At 40.2% G+C, this 17303-nt stretch overlaps 1 protein-coding gene across 1 annotated transcript; it reads left to right on the top strand.

Moving 5' to 3' along the window:
- The first annotated feature begins 4571 nt into the window (after positions 1 to 4571).
- On the top strand, positions 4572 to 16693 carry LOC125235637 (tetra-peptide repeat homeobox protein 1-like). Its single transcript, XM_048142235.1, has 4 exons — positions 4572 to 4589; positions 7600 to 7857; positions 9123 to 9272; positions 14946 to 16693. Exons 1-4 carry the CDS (start codon positions 4578 to 4580, stop codon positions 15201 to 15203), a joined length of 678 nt encoding a protein of 225 aa, XP_047998192.1. The 5' UTR covers positions 4572 to 4577; the 3' UTR covers positions 15204 to 16693.
- Positions 16694 to 17303: the final 610 nt, after the last annotated feature.

Genomic DNA, 17303 nt, shown 5'->3' with positions numbered 1-17303 from the left:
TGACCAATAAGGTGCACCTACATTTACCTATACATCCTACAGACATTCCACTGTGTTACTCCACTGCCCTACAGGCAGAAACAATCGGCTATCGCGATCGCTGAGACTTCGGCGATCCTATGTCGCAAAAGGATTACGTGCATTCGGCTGATAATAGTGAAACTCTTTTATACCAAACCATATACAATGAGTGGAATGCCGGCGGCTATATTTCCGAGCTCATATAACCCGGCAACCTTCAAATCAAGAGTGAACAGGCATCTTCTGGGCGAGCTCACTCCATCGTAGGCCACGTCTTTGCCTTTGGCTAGTCTGTGGCCAAGAGTAAGCCCATTTATAATTTAAAAAAAAAACTTAACATATTATAGATCCTGTATGTAGTGTGTACTGTAGGTAAGGTTGCCAAAGCTCAACAACGGAGGAGTTTTTAAGGTCGTCATAATATATTTGGAGGTTTTTCAATTGCTTAACATCAGCTGGATTGTACACGTGTTTGCCACTTCACTATATCACCCTACACACAACCATGGATAGTTTTGCTTGTGTTAATAAGATTTGAATAATATCCCTCGTATGGTACTTGTTGCTCCTACAGACATTCCACTGTGTTACTCCACTGCCCTACAGAAACAATCGCCTATCGCGATCGCTGAGACATCGGCGCTGCAAGTTGCAAAAGGATTACTGACATTCGAGTAATAATAGTGCAACACTTTCATAACAAACCAAAATAACAATAGATCCTACTTACAGTGTCGTGTACCTGTAGGTAAGGTTACCAAAGCTCAACAACGAAGGAGTTTTCAAATTCGACAAGGTCATTTCTCAAAATTTTGCCACCCCCACCTGTCAGTACGTTTATGTTAGAACTTTTTTTTAGTATACAATATCTTCATAAATAAATTATCAATACATATTAAAAGACAGTTTTTACATAGAGGCCTGATGCTTTGAAATCGATTTATTTTATATTAATGAAATAAATAATAATTGTAACTAAGTTTTGTCGTTCACCTTCCGTGTCCCAACGCGGAGTACTCATGTTTCGAGTTGTTAAAAGTACACAAATTATTAACTTTACTTACCTTTATTGCTGTATTTTATTTGCATATACTTATCCTTAACTTTTAAAACTAGAGTATCTGATAGTAATATTACACTTATGTTCCAAGTTATTTGGCTTTAAAGTTTGTCCACGGCCGTTTTTGTCGTTGACCTGTCGAGACAAACTCGCAAGCACTGTGCGATCCCTACTCCACCTCTGCCGCCCCACCCCACATGAATCGAAGCCGCCAGTATCGGCCATCACCTGTAAGTAACGGCACGTGCTCACTACGCCTTGATTAGAAAATAGAAATTTTTAATTACCTCGAACGGGAGTTTGTAACGGGTAAGTAGTCGTTATTCTGTCAATCATAAACTGGTTATTGTTTGAGATAATGCATTAACTGTAACATATGTTTCGTAAGACTTATATTGACCGGGATATAGACCGTGATTACCTTTTTGATTTTTGTCGAGCTCCCGATATTTCGACGCATCATGATCACGGATATCGGGAGCTCGACAAAAATCAAAAAGGTAATCACGGTCTATATATCCCGGTCAATATAAGTCTAATGAAAATAACCGTGAATCATTCAAAACTCTTATATGTTTCGTATTTTGTTGCTTATTTTTAGGCGCCTAAATATTTAGTTCGTTTGGCAAATACTTTTTGAGTTTTGGCGAAATAACTGGCATTTTGTCGGTCACCTGTGCATTGTTCACCTGGCTAAAATAGGCAAGTGAACGACATTTTGGGACAGGGTGATGACAATAATGATAAATTTACCAATCGTAATAATACTTTTTTACACCTTCAATATTTGTTTTGTGCGTTAAATGAGAAAAGTATTACTGTTATATCGGTTTAGGCAGCATTTCTCAAAGGATTGTTGCTTTTTTGTGGTGTGTGTCCTTCACCTGTGCGATAAAGCCAGGTGAACGACTCAGTGACAGGAAACCGACACGTCAATCACTTGTCATAAGCCAGATGAACCATTACGAGGGGCGATCAATCGGATCAATAAGTAATGATAATGAGTATTAAAACATAATCTAGAATATGAGTATTATGATAATAATAATAATGAGTATCCTTATATTTTTATAATTAAAAGTAACTCTTCTGTGATTTATTTACATATTTAAATTTTTTCATTTGTTTTTTGCCCCCTTTAAAAAATGAAATAGTAATTATAGTCTAAATACCGTGTAAGTAAGCAAGTGATTGCTTGAAGTGAAGTCATTTCATTATACTTCAGAGTAGCTATTATATTATAATTTTATTTAAAGGTCGGGTATAAAATATTAATGACCCCCTTCCTTGAGATTTGGGCGGCGGTTAAAAACTATTATAATGCTGATGGGCAGGTGAATGACGTCCATATCAGGTGAATGACCACCAAACTACAGGTGATCGACTACGGACGCAGGTTAGCGACGCTTGTCGTTAACTTGTCAAATGTGTCATACAAATTTGTATTAATTTGTCGTTAACCTGCTGCTGTTGTCGATAACCTGTGTATATTTATCCTTCACCTGATCATGATGTCGTTCACCTGAATTTTAATCGTTTATAACTTCTAAAATAATTAATTGATATCGGTGCCTTTGACATTTTTGAAATGTTTGAGACGCATTCAAACGATCCCTACAATTTTTTTTTAAATGCGACATTTAAAAAAAAGCAAATCTTTCACCTGTCGGTGCCAAAATTTTGAGAAATGGCCACAAAGCGTCTTTGGAGGCTGGTTATAGTGACTGCTTAATATCCGCTGTATACACTTATTTGCCACTGCACTATATACCACCCTAAACACAACCATGATTGCATGACTAATAGACCTAGAAATGGCACTTTATTAGTCCTACAGACATTCCACTGTGTTACTCCACTGCCCTACAGAAACAATCGCCTATCATACTATTTCATGGTAATATTTTGCCACCCAATAAAATATTCTTTTAAATTAAAAATCTCTAGAATCATATTTAGTATATAGCTACTAACCCGGTTGTGTTTCTACCAAAAAAACCATCAAATCTTTTTATATGTAGAAGAAATGTGTGCTAAAAGCTCAAAAAATTAAAATGATAGTCTGAATTGTCTCATTCTATATTGGAAGTCTTTCTAATAGTAAATCTATTTTTTTTTTTTTTTTTTTATGGGATAGGAGGCAAACGAGCAGACAGGTCGCCTGATGGTAAGCGATCACCGCCGCCCATGGACACCCGAAACACCAGAGGTGTTGGAGTATATTATATATACTCCAACACCTCTATATATATATATATATATATAGAGTATATTGGAAGTCTTCTACTCTAGTAGTCTTTGGTTATGTACTGAGTTATTTAAATGTAATTGTTATAAATCCTATGAAGTTTCTTTACTTTTATTTTGTTTCCAGGCAGGCAATTATGGTCGCACGATAAATGATAAAACATCAGGCCGTCCCTATCGCACTATTTGTAAGTGCGATAGGGACAGCCCGATGTTTTATCATTTATCGCGCGACCATGATTGCCCTGCAGGATACAAGGTTTTCCATTTCAATATACCTGTCACTTTTTTGTCTTCGATTCGAATACCTACACTATAATTTAGCGAACAGATGAACGATAGCCGCTTTAAATCTCGAGCACGTTAGCGGTTGCAGAACTTGCAGAACGCCGCGTCGCTAACTATACTTTATTGGACGCCATTCCTTATTTCCCCATCCAATATATTAGCCGTGGACTTTAATTACTAAATACTGACTATTGCTCACCCGATTTGATCTAGGAAAGCATTATGATACGAACCTTACGATGTTTTCCTTCGCCGAAATGTGTCAAGCAAATATCAAATCACATACATACATAAACCTGTGCCAGTGTTCCCATAAGAGGTAAGCAGAGCACATGAATCTGCACAAGTTCCAGTGCCACTCTTAGCCATTATGGGCCACTTGCACCAACGAGGAGGGTTAACCCGAGGGTTATCCCACCATTTTATATGGAATTTGACAGATGACAGCCCACTAACCTTGAGTAAAGTGGTTTGTGCAAGTGGGCCTAAGGGGTTGAAAGAAAACAAATTGGGACATTGCAGTGACAGGTTGCCAGCCTCTCGTTTACAGGAAGTGAACCCATACCCCACAGTCAAATTCTACGACACCCACGGGAAGAAAGGCGATGGTGATATTATGAACGTCACCGTGTGGTGACGAAGTGCCGCGTGGTGCCCGTGTGGGCTAATAACATTTTGTACATACTTAAATTCAGAAAAACTTCAAATGGGTAAGGTAAAAAACTACTTGCGAGTCGGGGTTTGAACCCGCGACCTCCGGCTTGAGAGTCCCATGCTTGTACCGCTAAGCCACAAGCGCTTCCAACAACCAGCTCAGACTTTTTTTGTGCCTATTTAATTCAATAATTATAGGACATTTTACACAGGATGATTGTCCCTTCTCCCTTGGCCAGTGGGGCCCGTTCCTTATATAAGCGCGTGCGCAGAATCCTCGCCAGTCGGTCTGTGCAGTGAGTGCAACATGAAGGCTTTTGTAAGTGTTATAATTATTTTCAGGGCTGAATATAGTTTAGTGTGCCGCTATCAAAGATATATAAACAATGAAATAAACTATAGGTACTTGGCAGAACAAGTTCGTCACTAGAACAAGTCGCGAAAATAAATTCAAAATCTATAATTATGGATGATATATTATTCACGCCTACATTTTTAACCCCCGACGCAAAAACGACGGAGTGTTATAAGTTTGACGTGTCTGTCTGTCCGTCTGTGTGTATGTCTGTCTGTGGCAACGCAGCTTTCGAACGGATCAAAAATCAAAAAGGTACAAAAGGAACCATTTTTGTGCGACACTGTCCGTCCGTTCGTCTGTCTGTCTATGACATTTTTTTTAATTTTGAAAGCTGAATTAGTCGGGAGTGTTCTTAGAAATTGATGATAATCAGGCCACTAGGTTGGGGTTTTTTCAAAATTGTAATTTTATATTCGTCTCGGACATCTCGGACACTGGCGATCATTATATGAAAGAGGCGCGTTCCTAGCACACAGTCTAAGCTCGTGTAGGTGAACGCGTACCATGCCTGTATGAGTGAAATATGACAGGTCGACTGTTCGCGTTTTTGACAGGCGGTAACTGTGAGGTAACCGAGAGGGGGTGGGTGGCACTTTCAGCGGGCAGCGGGAGTGGTCATACTGTACGATAGTACTCTTTATTATACTGTGCCCAAAGTCTGCATGGTCACACGCAACTCCCTTGGCCAGTGGGGCCCGTTCCTTATATAAGCGCGTGCGCAGAATCCTCGCCAGTCGGTCTGTGCAGTGAGTGCAACATGAAGGCTTTTGTAAGTGTTATAATTATTTTCAGGAGTGAAAATAGTTTACTGTGTTATGAAGAGAAACATATTTAAAAACAGATTTAGATAATAGGTTTAGTATGGTCGAAGTTAAATTCGTTCAGTAGGTCAAAATATTGTGCAGTTTTAAAAAAAACTATTTTGCTATTATCATATACTGAATAGGTTTAATTTAGTGCTATAATTTAAGTAGAAACTAACTCAAAGATAGGTAATTCGAATACAAGAGAACTTTTGGAAATTGGACCGATATTTAAAAAGGTGGCAGGAAGAGTCCTTGTGATTTTTTTCCATTTATCAATATTTTGTTAAAAACTAGTTCAATATAAAATTTTCAGTTGTTATTCTTAAATGTGAAAATTTTATCGATTTTAATGGACTCTAAACCTAAAAGTGACATCTTACAGTTTTATTTACTTAAATAATGAGTAATGATGCAATTGTAAGCGATTTGGTTATTTTTGCAGACTACAGCGCCGCAAAGGCGGGTTATTAGAGAATATTTTCAAAATGAAATACTTAGTTTCATTCTCTGCGTAGAATAACGATTTTAGTGAAAACAAAAGAGTTGCAGTCGTCCGTAGGTTACGGTGACCGCTTTCCACCAGACGGACCGTATACATGTTTGCCACCGACGTGGTATAAAAAAAACAACCGCGATAAGTATAGGAAGGCATGGGATTACAAAGTGAAAATTACATTATTTTCAAATTTGAATTACTATATTACACCGGGGATATCAATTTAATTAATTGTTTTGGTTATTCTGGGACATTTCAGGGATTGCATCATCTGTCTAACGATAATAATAACAAGTGACTACTAAATACTAATCAATAATAAAGGGCCGGTATTCCGCACACGTTTCGATATTTCGAAGTCGCTCGCGAGTATAGATCGCGTCATCCACGAAGTCGCGTGCCTTGGTTCTTATTCTCATACTGTCAGAGGTAGGATTAGTCGAATGTGGGCGACTTAGTGAATGGCACGGTTAGTTGAGTCAATACACGGAATGATGGAGCGTAACTAGTAAAAGTGTCATTGTATTCAGATTGGACACGATTTTGGCAAAGATCGTGTGAGCGGGCTGTGTAAGCAAGGGCTTATCGGGTGATTATTCGAGTCATACACAGACAGTACGTATTGTTCACGTTTTTCCTATAGATGGCCATTTTCAGAATTTGGGACCCCCCAGTTAGCGTAAGTTGTTAATAAAAGTTAACTCGCTGTCAGTTCTGTGACGACAATTAAACATAAAATCTGTCTAAAAGTTAACGTTTTTCACATTTTGAATGTAGATTATCGCTTTTTAAAGTTTATGTTATCAACACAAAAACAATATATAGAAATATCATGCATGAGTTGTGAATTAGGCACCTTATTTACTATTGGCGTGATAAGTACATAGTAATTTGGATGATAGCATATGACACACATATAAGTAGTAGTTAATTTATACAAAATGACTACGAAAGAACTACGTCAGCAGTTTTCGAAAAGTTTGTACAAAAATAAAGGAAAAAGTTAATTTTGTTTTTATTATTCCTTTTTTATTACCAAGATTTATTTCATGAATTGAGATTTTAGTAAGTTCTATTTGGTCATTTTAAGGTTCTCTAATATCTATATTTTCTTAATTATAACAAATTATCATGTATACAGCGTGTGGATTCCATACGGACGAATAATGTACCCAGTTATAGTATCTGATGGTACGAATCGTATAGGATAATCATTTTGTTTAAAAGTGTTATTAATTAAGAGTAATTAATTTTTGAAATCTGGCCAAGCACCAATGTACACCATCCAATTAATTTGACATGACATGAACGTCATGTCGTAATGACGTTTAGGTAGGTACGCTAATTGATGTGGACATAATACACTGCGTGCTGAATTATTATGTATGAAAAAATATATCTCATCTATTAAAAAAAAAAATCATGTAGTTAGGTTCCTTAGATCCGATACTAATCGTCATTAAGATATTCGCCCGTATGGAATACACACGATGTATATCTTACGAAAGTCGACTTATATCACTAAATATTGGTAACAAAATACGATCAATTAAAATTTGCTGACGTGGCTATGTACAAAGTTATCGGGAATTGCTCAACTTATTATTATAGTAAAGTTAAATAGTAAACTTCCTCCGCAATTACATAAAATCTCATCTCGTCATTCCAGCTATCCATCCTCTTCGTGACCTCGGTCTTAGCGGACCCCAGCAAGGTCGTCCAGAAGCGGAGCGGACTCGGCCACCTCGGCGGTTACGGATACGGCCTCGCGCCGGGCCTGGGGGTCCCGTCGGGGTACGCGCTAGGCCTGCACGGGGGCACTGTGGTCGGCGCGGACGTGCACACGACGGTGACGAAGCATATAGGCGTGCCTGTACCAGCGCCGTATCCGGTGGCCGTTGATCGGCCGGTACCGTATCCGGTTAAAGTAAGTATTAGATTCTTAGATTCTTTAACATAAGATTAGTAAAGCTATTCGTTAGATCTCCTAAAGCGGTGGCTGATCGGCCAATGCCGTAACTGGTCAAAGTGAGTATTACGTCTTATAGATATGTGCAAGGCTAATACTGATTGAACTTTTTACTATCAGTGTACCATTACCGCCATGACACAGATGTTACTTAAAGCAAATGGCTTCCAAGGCCCTTTGCTCATGAAAAGATATCGGTATAGGGCTTAGGCCTAGCCCCGGGCCTGGGAGTACCGTCGGGGTACGCGCTAGCCCTGCACGGGGGCACTGTGGTGGGCGCGGACGTGCATACGACGGTGACGAAGCATATAGGCGCGTGCCTGTGCCGGCGCCGTATCCGGTGGCCGTTGATCGCCCGGTACCGTATCCGGTTAAAGTAAGTATTAGATTCTTAGATTCTTTAACATAAGATTAGTAAAGCTATTCGTTAGATCTCCTAAAGCGGTGGCTGATCGGCCAATGCCGTAACTGGTCAAAGTGAGTATTACGTCTTATAGATATGTGCAAGGCTAATACTGATTGAACTTTTTACTATCAGTGTACCATTACCGCCATGACATAGATGTTACTTAAAGCAAATGGCTTCCAAGGCCCTTTGCTCATGAAAAGATATCGGTATAGGGCTTAGGCCTAGCCCCGGGCCTGGGAGTACCGTCGGGGTACGCGCTAGGCCTGCACGGGGGCACTGTGGTGGGCGCGGACGTGCATACGACGGTGACGAAGCATATAGGCGTGCCCGTGCCGGCGCCGTATCCGGTGGCCGTTGATCGGCCGGTGCCGTATCCGGTTAAAGTGAGTATTAGATCTTATAGAAACATTGGCCTTGAACAAGGCTAAGGGCGTCTACCGTTTATGTAATCATTTACTTGGATGCATGGCAATTACTATTTTTAACCCCCGATGCAAAAACGACGGGGTGCTATAAGTTTTACGTGTCTCGTGCATGTCTGTCTCTTTCTCTGTCTGTGTGTGTGTGTGTGTGTGTGTGTGTGTGTGTGTGTGTGTGTGTGTGTGTGTGTGTGTGTGTGTGTGTGTGTGCGTCTGTCTGTGGCATCTTAGCTTTCGAACGGATGAACCGATTTAGACTTTTTTTTTGTTTGAAAGCTGAATTAGTCGGAAATGTATTCCCATTTAGATGTTTATCCGAAATCGGCTGTCTCATCTTAATTCAAACTCTCTTGAAATACTCGGTTATTGATTGTGTTTTGATATCCTCTCTTCAGGTAGCAGTTCCGGTTCCGGTAGACCGTCCGTACGCCGTGCCCGTACCGCGTCCGTATCCGGTACCCGTGGAAAAGCCAGTAGCTGTGCCGGTAGACCGTCCAGTACCCGTGCCCGTACCGCACGCCGTTCCAGTACCGGTCATTAAACAGGTAACGTCTCAGTATTCCGTCCGTATCGCGATCGTATCAGGTGCCCGTAGAGAAGCCGGTAGCCGTGTCGGTCGATCGTCCCCTGCCGCACGCCGTCCCGGTACCGGTCATTAAACAGGTAACGTCTTAGTACTCCGTCCGTACCGCGTCCGTATCCAGTACCCGTAGAGAAACCGGTAGACGTGCCGGTAGACCGTCCTGTTCCAGTTTCTGTGCCGCACGCCGTCCCGGTGCCGGTTATTTCATTAAACAGGTAAAGTCTCAGTACTCCGTCCGTACTGGGACCGTATCCGGTACCCGTGAGGAAGCCGGTAACCGTGCCGGTAGACCGTCCTGTTCCAGTTCCCGTGCCGCACGCCGTCCCGGTGCCGATCATTAAACAGGTAACGTCTCAATAGTCCGTCCGTGCCGCGACCGCACCCGGCGCCCGTGGAGAAGCCGGTAACCTGGCCGGTTGATCGTCCAGTACCAGTACCGCACGCCATCCCGGTGCCGGTCATTAAACAGGTAACGTCTCAGTACTCCGTCCGTACCGCGTCCGTATCCGGTGCCCGTGGAGAAACCGGTAGGTTTGCCGGTGAGATCGTCCTGTGCCGCACGCTGTCCCGGTCCCGGTACCACTCATTAAATAAGTTAAATACCTACCGGTTGTTCCAGGGGCCAACAGTCAATTGTTGAAACTCCTGCCTATCGTAACGGCATGTAGTTTCCATATCGATAGAATCGACCTATTGCACTAACTAATATGGAAGAGCGATTGAGAGGGTTGTGTTGCGTAGGTACATTTTGCCACTGAGCGTGAGGTATGTCCACTTTTCTACGGGTCCCGATTCTAACACAAACCTACATAATTAGGTACATACGTTTAATATTAAGAGCTCATATAACCCGGCAACCTTCAAATCAAGAGTGAACAGGCATCTTCTGGACGAGCTCACTCCATCGTAGGCCACGTCTTTGCCTTTGGCTAGTCTGTGGCCAAGAGTAAGCCCATTTATAATATTAAAAAAAACGAGATTGTTTTGGATATTTCAGTGACAAAACTGACGTTTCATCAAACAAAAACGTCATTTTTGACACTGATATATCCTATTTATATCGGGATTGCAGGAAAGAACCACCAGATATTGTATATCACCAACCGTAAATTCATGGGTACCTAATACGAACCAATAGTTGAACATTACACGCTGGTTGGTTGTCATGGTGCATGAGTGTATTGAGTGTAGGCTCCGTCCCTGTTGACATAACCAATAACCATGTGGATCTAAAACCATATAATCTCATGGTGTATAATGTAGAGGTAGAAAAGACGAACATATACAACCTATGTATTAAACTGAATATACATAAGGTTCACATGTAGTTTATAACCGCTAGTGAAACCTGCGTCGGAAATAAACATTAATAACAATAGTACATTACGATACAAGTGCGGAAGTTCGAAACGAGTGGCGACAAATTAAAATACGACCGAAGGGAGAAGGGAGAAGGGAGGGGGAGGGGACGCTTTTCGCGCGTGTATCGTACGACGTTTTTCAGTACAGATGGCCCTCCGAAGTTTAGACCTGACACATAATGAACCACTTCTCGCACTAGTGCGTAAAAAAGCATCGTCTGTACTGAAATAGTACATTACGATACAAGTGCGAAAAAAAGGAAGTTCGAAACGAGTGGCGAAAATTAAAACACGACCAAAGGGAGTGTTTTAAATCGACACGAGTTACGATTTTCCTTTTCGCAAGTGTACGACGTTTTTCAGTACAGATGGCTCTCCGAAGTTTCGACCTGCCATATAATGAACCACTTCTCGCACGAGTGCGTAAAAAAAACACCATCTGTACTAAAAAATAATATAATCGCGATATACGAACATTACGCTTTAAAAGTGCGGAAAAGAAGAAATACGAAACGAGTAACAATGGGAGTGTTTTAAATCGTCACGAGTCGTGTCATGTCATGTCCCTCATTGGGGGATCCTCCACAAATTATATTCTGAACTAAGCCCTTCCAGTGTTTGCGGTCTTTGACAGTGTGTATTAACAATGTTTGAGCCGGAACTCAAGTTTCTTTAAATAAAACAGGAGTAAAATATATTACCATTTCTTTTAATGGATTTAGTTACAATGAGAGGTTCTAATCTAGGACACGTAGCGGAGAGAGAATTTTGGTTAGAAAAGAAGGGACGCTGGTGCCGCGCACCGTGCTTTTATAGTGTCGCGACGGGGGAAACCGCGGCGCTTCAGTCTTCATTCCTATTGGTCCGGCAGATCGAGGCTCTGGCCGCTGCTCATTGGATCAGCGGGGTGACCGGAGGTTGGCTGCCCAGTCAGTGTTGCCAGTCAAGGCGTTAACAAACAATGATCGTAAGTTTTCCAGCCTTTTAGGTGTAGCATGGTAAAAATAAAGAAACTCATACATGTGGTTTCTAGGTTAATGTAACCCGGCAACCTTCAAATCAATGGCGACCGGTCTGGCGCAGTCGGTAGTGACCCTGCCTGCTACGCCGCGGTCCCGGGTTCGAATCCCGGTAAGGGCATTTATTTGTGTGATGAGCACAGATATTTGTTCCTGAGTCATGGATGTTTTCTATGTATATAAGTATTTATATATTATATATATCGTTGCTGAGTACCCACAACACAAGCCTTCTTGAGCTTACCGTGGGTCTCAGTCAATCTGTGTAAGAATGTCCTACAATATTTATTTATTTATTTAATGGTGAACCGGCCCCGTAGCCGAACGGCACAAACGCTCACGAAACGCTCTCGAAACGAAAAGCTCGTAGATATCTATCTCTATCGCTCTTGCGTATTGGCGCGACAGATCCAGACTACTTTTCGCGGCGTTTCGTTTTCGTTTCGCGTCGGAGAAATGCCATTCGGCTACGGCACCATGGCATCTTCTGGGCGAGCTCACTCCATCGTAGGCCACGTCTTTGCCTTTGGCTAGTCTGTGGCCAAGAGTAAGCCCATTTATAATTAAATTGATTTAAAAAAAGAGAAATTAACGCTCGTTTTTAGGGTTCCGTAGTCAACTAGGAACCCTTATAGTTTCGCCATGTCTGTCTGTCCGTCCGTCCGTCCGTCCGTCCGTCCGCGGATAATCTCAGTAACCGTAAGCACTAGAAAGCTGAAATTTGGTACCAATATGTATATCAATCACGCTAACAAAGTGAAAAAATAAAAAATGGAAAAAAATGATTTATTAGGGTACCCCCCCTACATGTAAAGTGGGGGCTGATATTTTTTTTCATTCCAACCCCAACGTGTGATATATTGTTGGATAGGTATTTAAAAATGAATAAATGTTTACTAAGATCGTTTTTTGATAATATTAATATTTTCGGAAATAATCGCTCCTAAAGGAAAAAAAAGTGCGTTCCCCCCCCTCTAACTTTTGAACCATACGTTTAAAAAATATGAAAAAAATCATAAAAGTAGAACTTTATAAGGACTTTCTAGGAAAATTGTTTTGAACTTGATAGATTCAGTATTTTTTGAGAAAAATACGGAAAACTACGGAACCCTACACTGAGCGTGGCCCGACACGCTCTTGGCCGGTTTTACTGTTATTATCCTATTTCAGCTGGCTTCGGACTTATGTATTCCATTAATGCGAAAATGCTGCACCAAGAAAAGAAAAAAGCGCGTACAAAAAAAAAGCGTGCGTCAAGAAAAGAGCGTACACCCATCTTAAATGCCGGCCACGCACCTCCAACACCTCTGGTGTTTCGGGTGTCCATGGGCGGCGGTGATCGCTTACCATCAGGCGACCTGTCTGCTCGTTTGCCTCCTATCCCATAAATAAAAAAAAAATTGCTGGAAAAATTACGATCTCCCAGGCCTAGATCTATGATTGCCGCGAGATAGACAACTGTGCCTTACATATTATTATACAGGGTGGGGCCTGTAACAAAGGCGAATAATTGAACTCTAGGCTATTCTCCTTATACTGATCAACATTTGTTCGGCGACTTTTAAAAATAACTTGTATTTTGATTTTTATCACCCTTGAAAGTTTTTTCTAAGAGGTAATGTATTGCGAATTCTGTCAAGTCTAAAGTGTGACAGCACAGAATATATAATAGTACAAGTACAGAAGGCCCACTACTTTGATGTTCGCGACATGCCGCCTTTTTAAATGCCTACAAAATTCTAACAAAGAAATGAGCCGCACGTGCGCGGCGTTCGGCGATAGGGTTGCGTATGGATTAAAACAAATTAATACTCAATAAAATGTTATACTATTATATTCAGGTCTTGGGTACTTTCTAGGTATATATATAGTATTTATATATTTTAGCCTTATTGAACCTTTCCGGGGGACTTAATCAGTAGTAGATATGTGTAAAAATGTCCTATGGTATTTATTTTATTCAAGATATTTATTTAAGTAAACATTATTAGCCATTCCACACGAGGACAACGCATATGAACCTTAAAAAAAAATCGCAACGTAAAGTAACAATAGAAAGTGCGAACGTGCGTTCCGCGAGAACGCGCGCTACCCCTGATTAGGCCGCGAACTCGCGGCCGCCAGCATGTACTTGTAGCGCGGCGATAGAATCGCGGAGTGAGCCGCCCCTGGTGACAGACAACGTCAATTACAACAATAATGGCGTACATTGAAGCTAATATTTATTTTGTATGAAAAATTAAAAATTTAAAGACTTCTTAATTTTTAAAAGTCACTGAACAAATGTTGATCAGTATAAGGAGAATAGCCTACAGTTCAATTTTTCGCCTTTGTTACAGGCCCCACTCTGTATTATCATAACTGGCTTTTGCCCGCGGCTTCGCTCACGTTAAATTCGAAAATTGCGGAATGGCCCATACTTTGCAGAAATGGGGGGTTAAAAGAGACAAAAAGTACCCTATGTCACTCTCCATCCCTTCAACTATCTCCACCTAAAAAATCACGTCAATTCATTCGCTCCGTTTTGCCGTGAATGACGGACAAACAAACAGACACACACACTTTCCCGTTTATAATATTAGTATGGATTAGAAGAAGACGTGCGATCTGTCTCGCGGCGACATACTCCCACGACAATCATGTGCTATGCCTACTTACCTTACCTATATTTGACGATATAAAATATAATATTGTATTCGGTTACCGCGATAGTTACTCATAAATAAATAAAATAAATAAATAAATATTGGGGACACCTTACACAGATCAACTTAGCCCCAAACTAAGCAAAGCTTGTACTATGGGTGCTAAGCGACGATATACATACTTAAATAGATAAATACATACTTATATACATAGAAAACATCCATGACCCAGGAACAAATATCTGTGCTCATCACACAAATAAATGCCCTTACCGGGATTCGAACCCAGGACCGCGGCTTAGCAGACAGGGTCACTACCGAAATAAAACTATTGAATTTACAATTCATCCCGACGTTTCGAACACTTTACAGCGTTCGTGGTCAACGGGTGACTGAGGAAAAATTACAATGTGCAAAAGCTAAAAACAATTAATCAATTAATCTACACAAAATACATAAAAAACAAACTGCAAATGTCCAACACCATACAACACAAATGCCTCACAGTCTTCGTCGTGCTTAATTGTTCCATTATTAGATGTACTACTGGATCCCAAGCCGGTGGTAAAGTAAAGCCATCTTCTCTATTTAAAGTATGTAAACATTCCAGGTGGGAGTCCCCGTGCCTCAGCCGTACCCCGTCGCCGTCCCAAAACCCGTCGCCGTACCCGTCCCGCAGCCGTACGCCGTGCCCGTCGTCAAGGCCGTCGGGCACGGCCTCATCGGCCCGAGCCTCGGTCTAGGACACGGTCTCGGTCTAGGACACGGTCTGCTCGGACACGGTGTGATCGGACACGGTCTAATTGGACACGGTTACTCACACGGCATCTCGGCGTATGACGTTCATGGGCATGGGAAGATTTGGTAAAGGGGGGTAGTTTGTTAGGTGACAGTTTGAGTACAAGGTTTTAGAAAAAATAATTTGGGAATTTATGGCTAAGGAAATTGAGGCATGTTCACCTTTCTGCATTAATCTGGAAACTTTTTTTGGTAATTTTTGTTATGTATAATGCAAAAGTGCACCAAGAACGTTTAGAACCTTATTTTATGTGATAGGCATAAAATAATGAGACTGATGACAATCATTATTTTATGCATGTCACTTTTTTGGTGTTTTATTTTTCGTGAACTGTCATGAGATGAGGTCTCAATGGCAAAGGCATGTTAAGATTTTCTTACCTATTTAATTTCTAATATTTTTTCTTAATATAAAATCTTGAATGTGCAATAATGTTGGTACACCTAACAAACGGATGTGTATTAATATTACCATGTATAAATAATGGCATTTCCACATAGGACACGCGTAGTCAACGTTTGAACGAGTATTGTGATGTAGATTAAGATAGCTTAAGGAGCGAGTGAGGATGTACAGCTATGTTGGTCTATCGGGAAATGGGTGCGTGAGGAGAAAATAATTTCTTAATAATTCCGAAGATTTTTCCAGACTGTAGGTGTTTCTTTTTTTTGCCACTTTTTTAAATGTGGTATTTTTGATAAATTTTATGTTATTTCTACTCAGAATGACTAGCTTTTTCAATCATAATATGTGAATACATAGTCCTATAAGTATTTGTTTTTCCCATTTTATTGCCATTTTCCATACATTTTGTATGTTGTAATAAGAATGTATGGAGACTAGGAACTCTTTTTGTCTCCTGTTGGGATAGAAAGATCTCGTGATTCCGTATACAATTGACCAAAAATTCCTTAAAAATATCAAAAAAACGGCAAAAAAAAGAAATGCTCGTAAGATTTATGTGAGATCAATTGAAGGCAAGTTTAAAGTGAAACCACCTTCCCGAAAGGCTGCATAGCATTTCTAAGTCAAGTTAGAAGCGTTTTGCCATATATCTGGGTATTTTGGTGATGGGACGAGAAAGCAATATGTATTGTTTCTGAATTTGTTTCTAATCTGTTGTATTTAAACGGGATGAGTATTGTTTTTATAATATGCACGCACACCACGATCTTATGTACAGTTGCCATGATAATTTTGAAGTTGGATGACACCTACAGGATGTAACATAGTGAAGATCCGTTTAAAGGCATGTTCCATATTGTGTTCTTAGTAAGAATAAGAAGTATTCCTGTAATTAAAAAATAGAAGATCACTATGATCAGAGCAAGTACAATAACAATTCATTCGCCATTTTTTGGGCGTGTCACATATAGGCAAAAAAACTAGTACGTGCATTCGAATTTTTTTTTTGTTTTTTTTTTTCGTTGATCTCTGTCGGTTATCGAATAATGTATGAGTAAAGAAGAGAGGCTTGCATTGTGTACCTGGTCACGCTCTGTTGTATATAGCTTATTTAGTTTTAAAGATGAAGTAAGAGTTTTTTTTCTGCCGCAGTCGACTAAAAACTATTTTATTTAACGAACGATTTTTTTATTATAAACTGTATGAAGAATAAATATTACATTGTTTTATTTTTGTCACCACACAAAAGTGTACGTAAAATGTTTCGTGCGTTTATGCATGTTGCACTTACTTATCCTAAAATATAAGGAACATAAGAAATATTTTACTAATACCAGACATCTAAATATTCCACTATACTAAAGGACAACTCCGACAACTATACATATTCATGCATCCAATAACAGACGAACTTATCGCTAAATAGCAATTGTTTCCAGACAACGTTAAGTATCGGAGACAATATACGATAATTAGAATATACTTACATCAGATAAAATCAACGCCTTAAAAAGGATTCTATTTCCTAATGACATAAAAATAATGAAAAACCAAATCATTTTTTAAATACCTACAGTCAAAAATCTTGTTCATTATACACGGTGAAATTTAATCGTAATCAGGAACAATTTTTTTTAATTAAAAAAAACTTAATTCCATGTAAGTGATACATAAATGTGATCGCCATCGATTACTGGATAAGAAAAATTAGCACTGATTGACTTGCACGTTATCTATTCGCGGATTAGCAAAGGAAAGTTCTAG

The sequence above is a fragment of the Leguminivora glycinivorella genome, chromosome 17 (genome assembly GCF_023078275.1).
Source record: "Leguminivora glycinivorella isolate SPB_JAAS2020 chromosome 17, LegGlyc_1.1, whole genome shotgun sequence".
NCBI lineage: Eukaryota > Metazoa > Arthropoda > Insecta > Lepidoptera > Tortricidae > Leguminivora > Leguminivora glycinivorella.
The sequence above is the reverse complement of the archived record's forward strand: the minus strand, read 5'-3'. Positions and strand labels throughout refer to the sequence as shown.

Bases quoted from the DNA above. Each gene is read 5' to 3' on its own strand.
- LOC125235637 (XM_048142235.1), top strand. The intron at 7,858-9,122 runs GTAAGTATTAGA...TCCTCTCTTCAG, and splicing joins CGGTACCGTATCCGGTTAAA to GTAGCAGTTCCGGTTCCGGT. The intron at 9,273-14,945 runs GTAACGTCTCAG...TAAACATTCCAG, and splicing joins CAGTACCGGTCATTAAACAG to GTGGGAGTCCCCGTGCCTCA.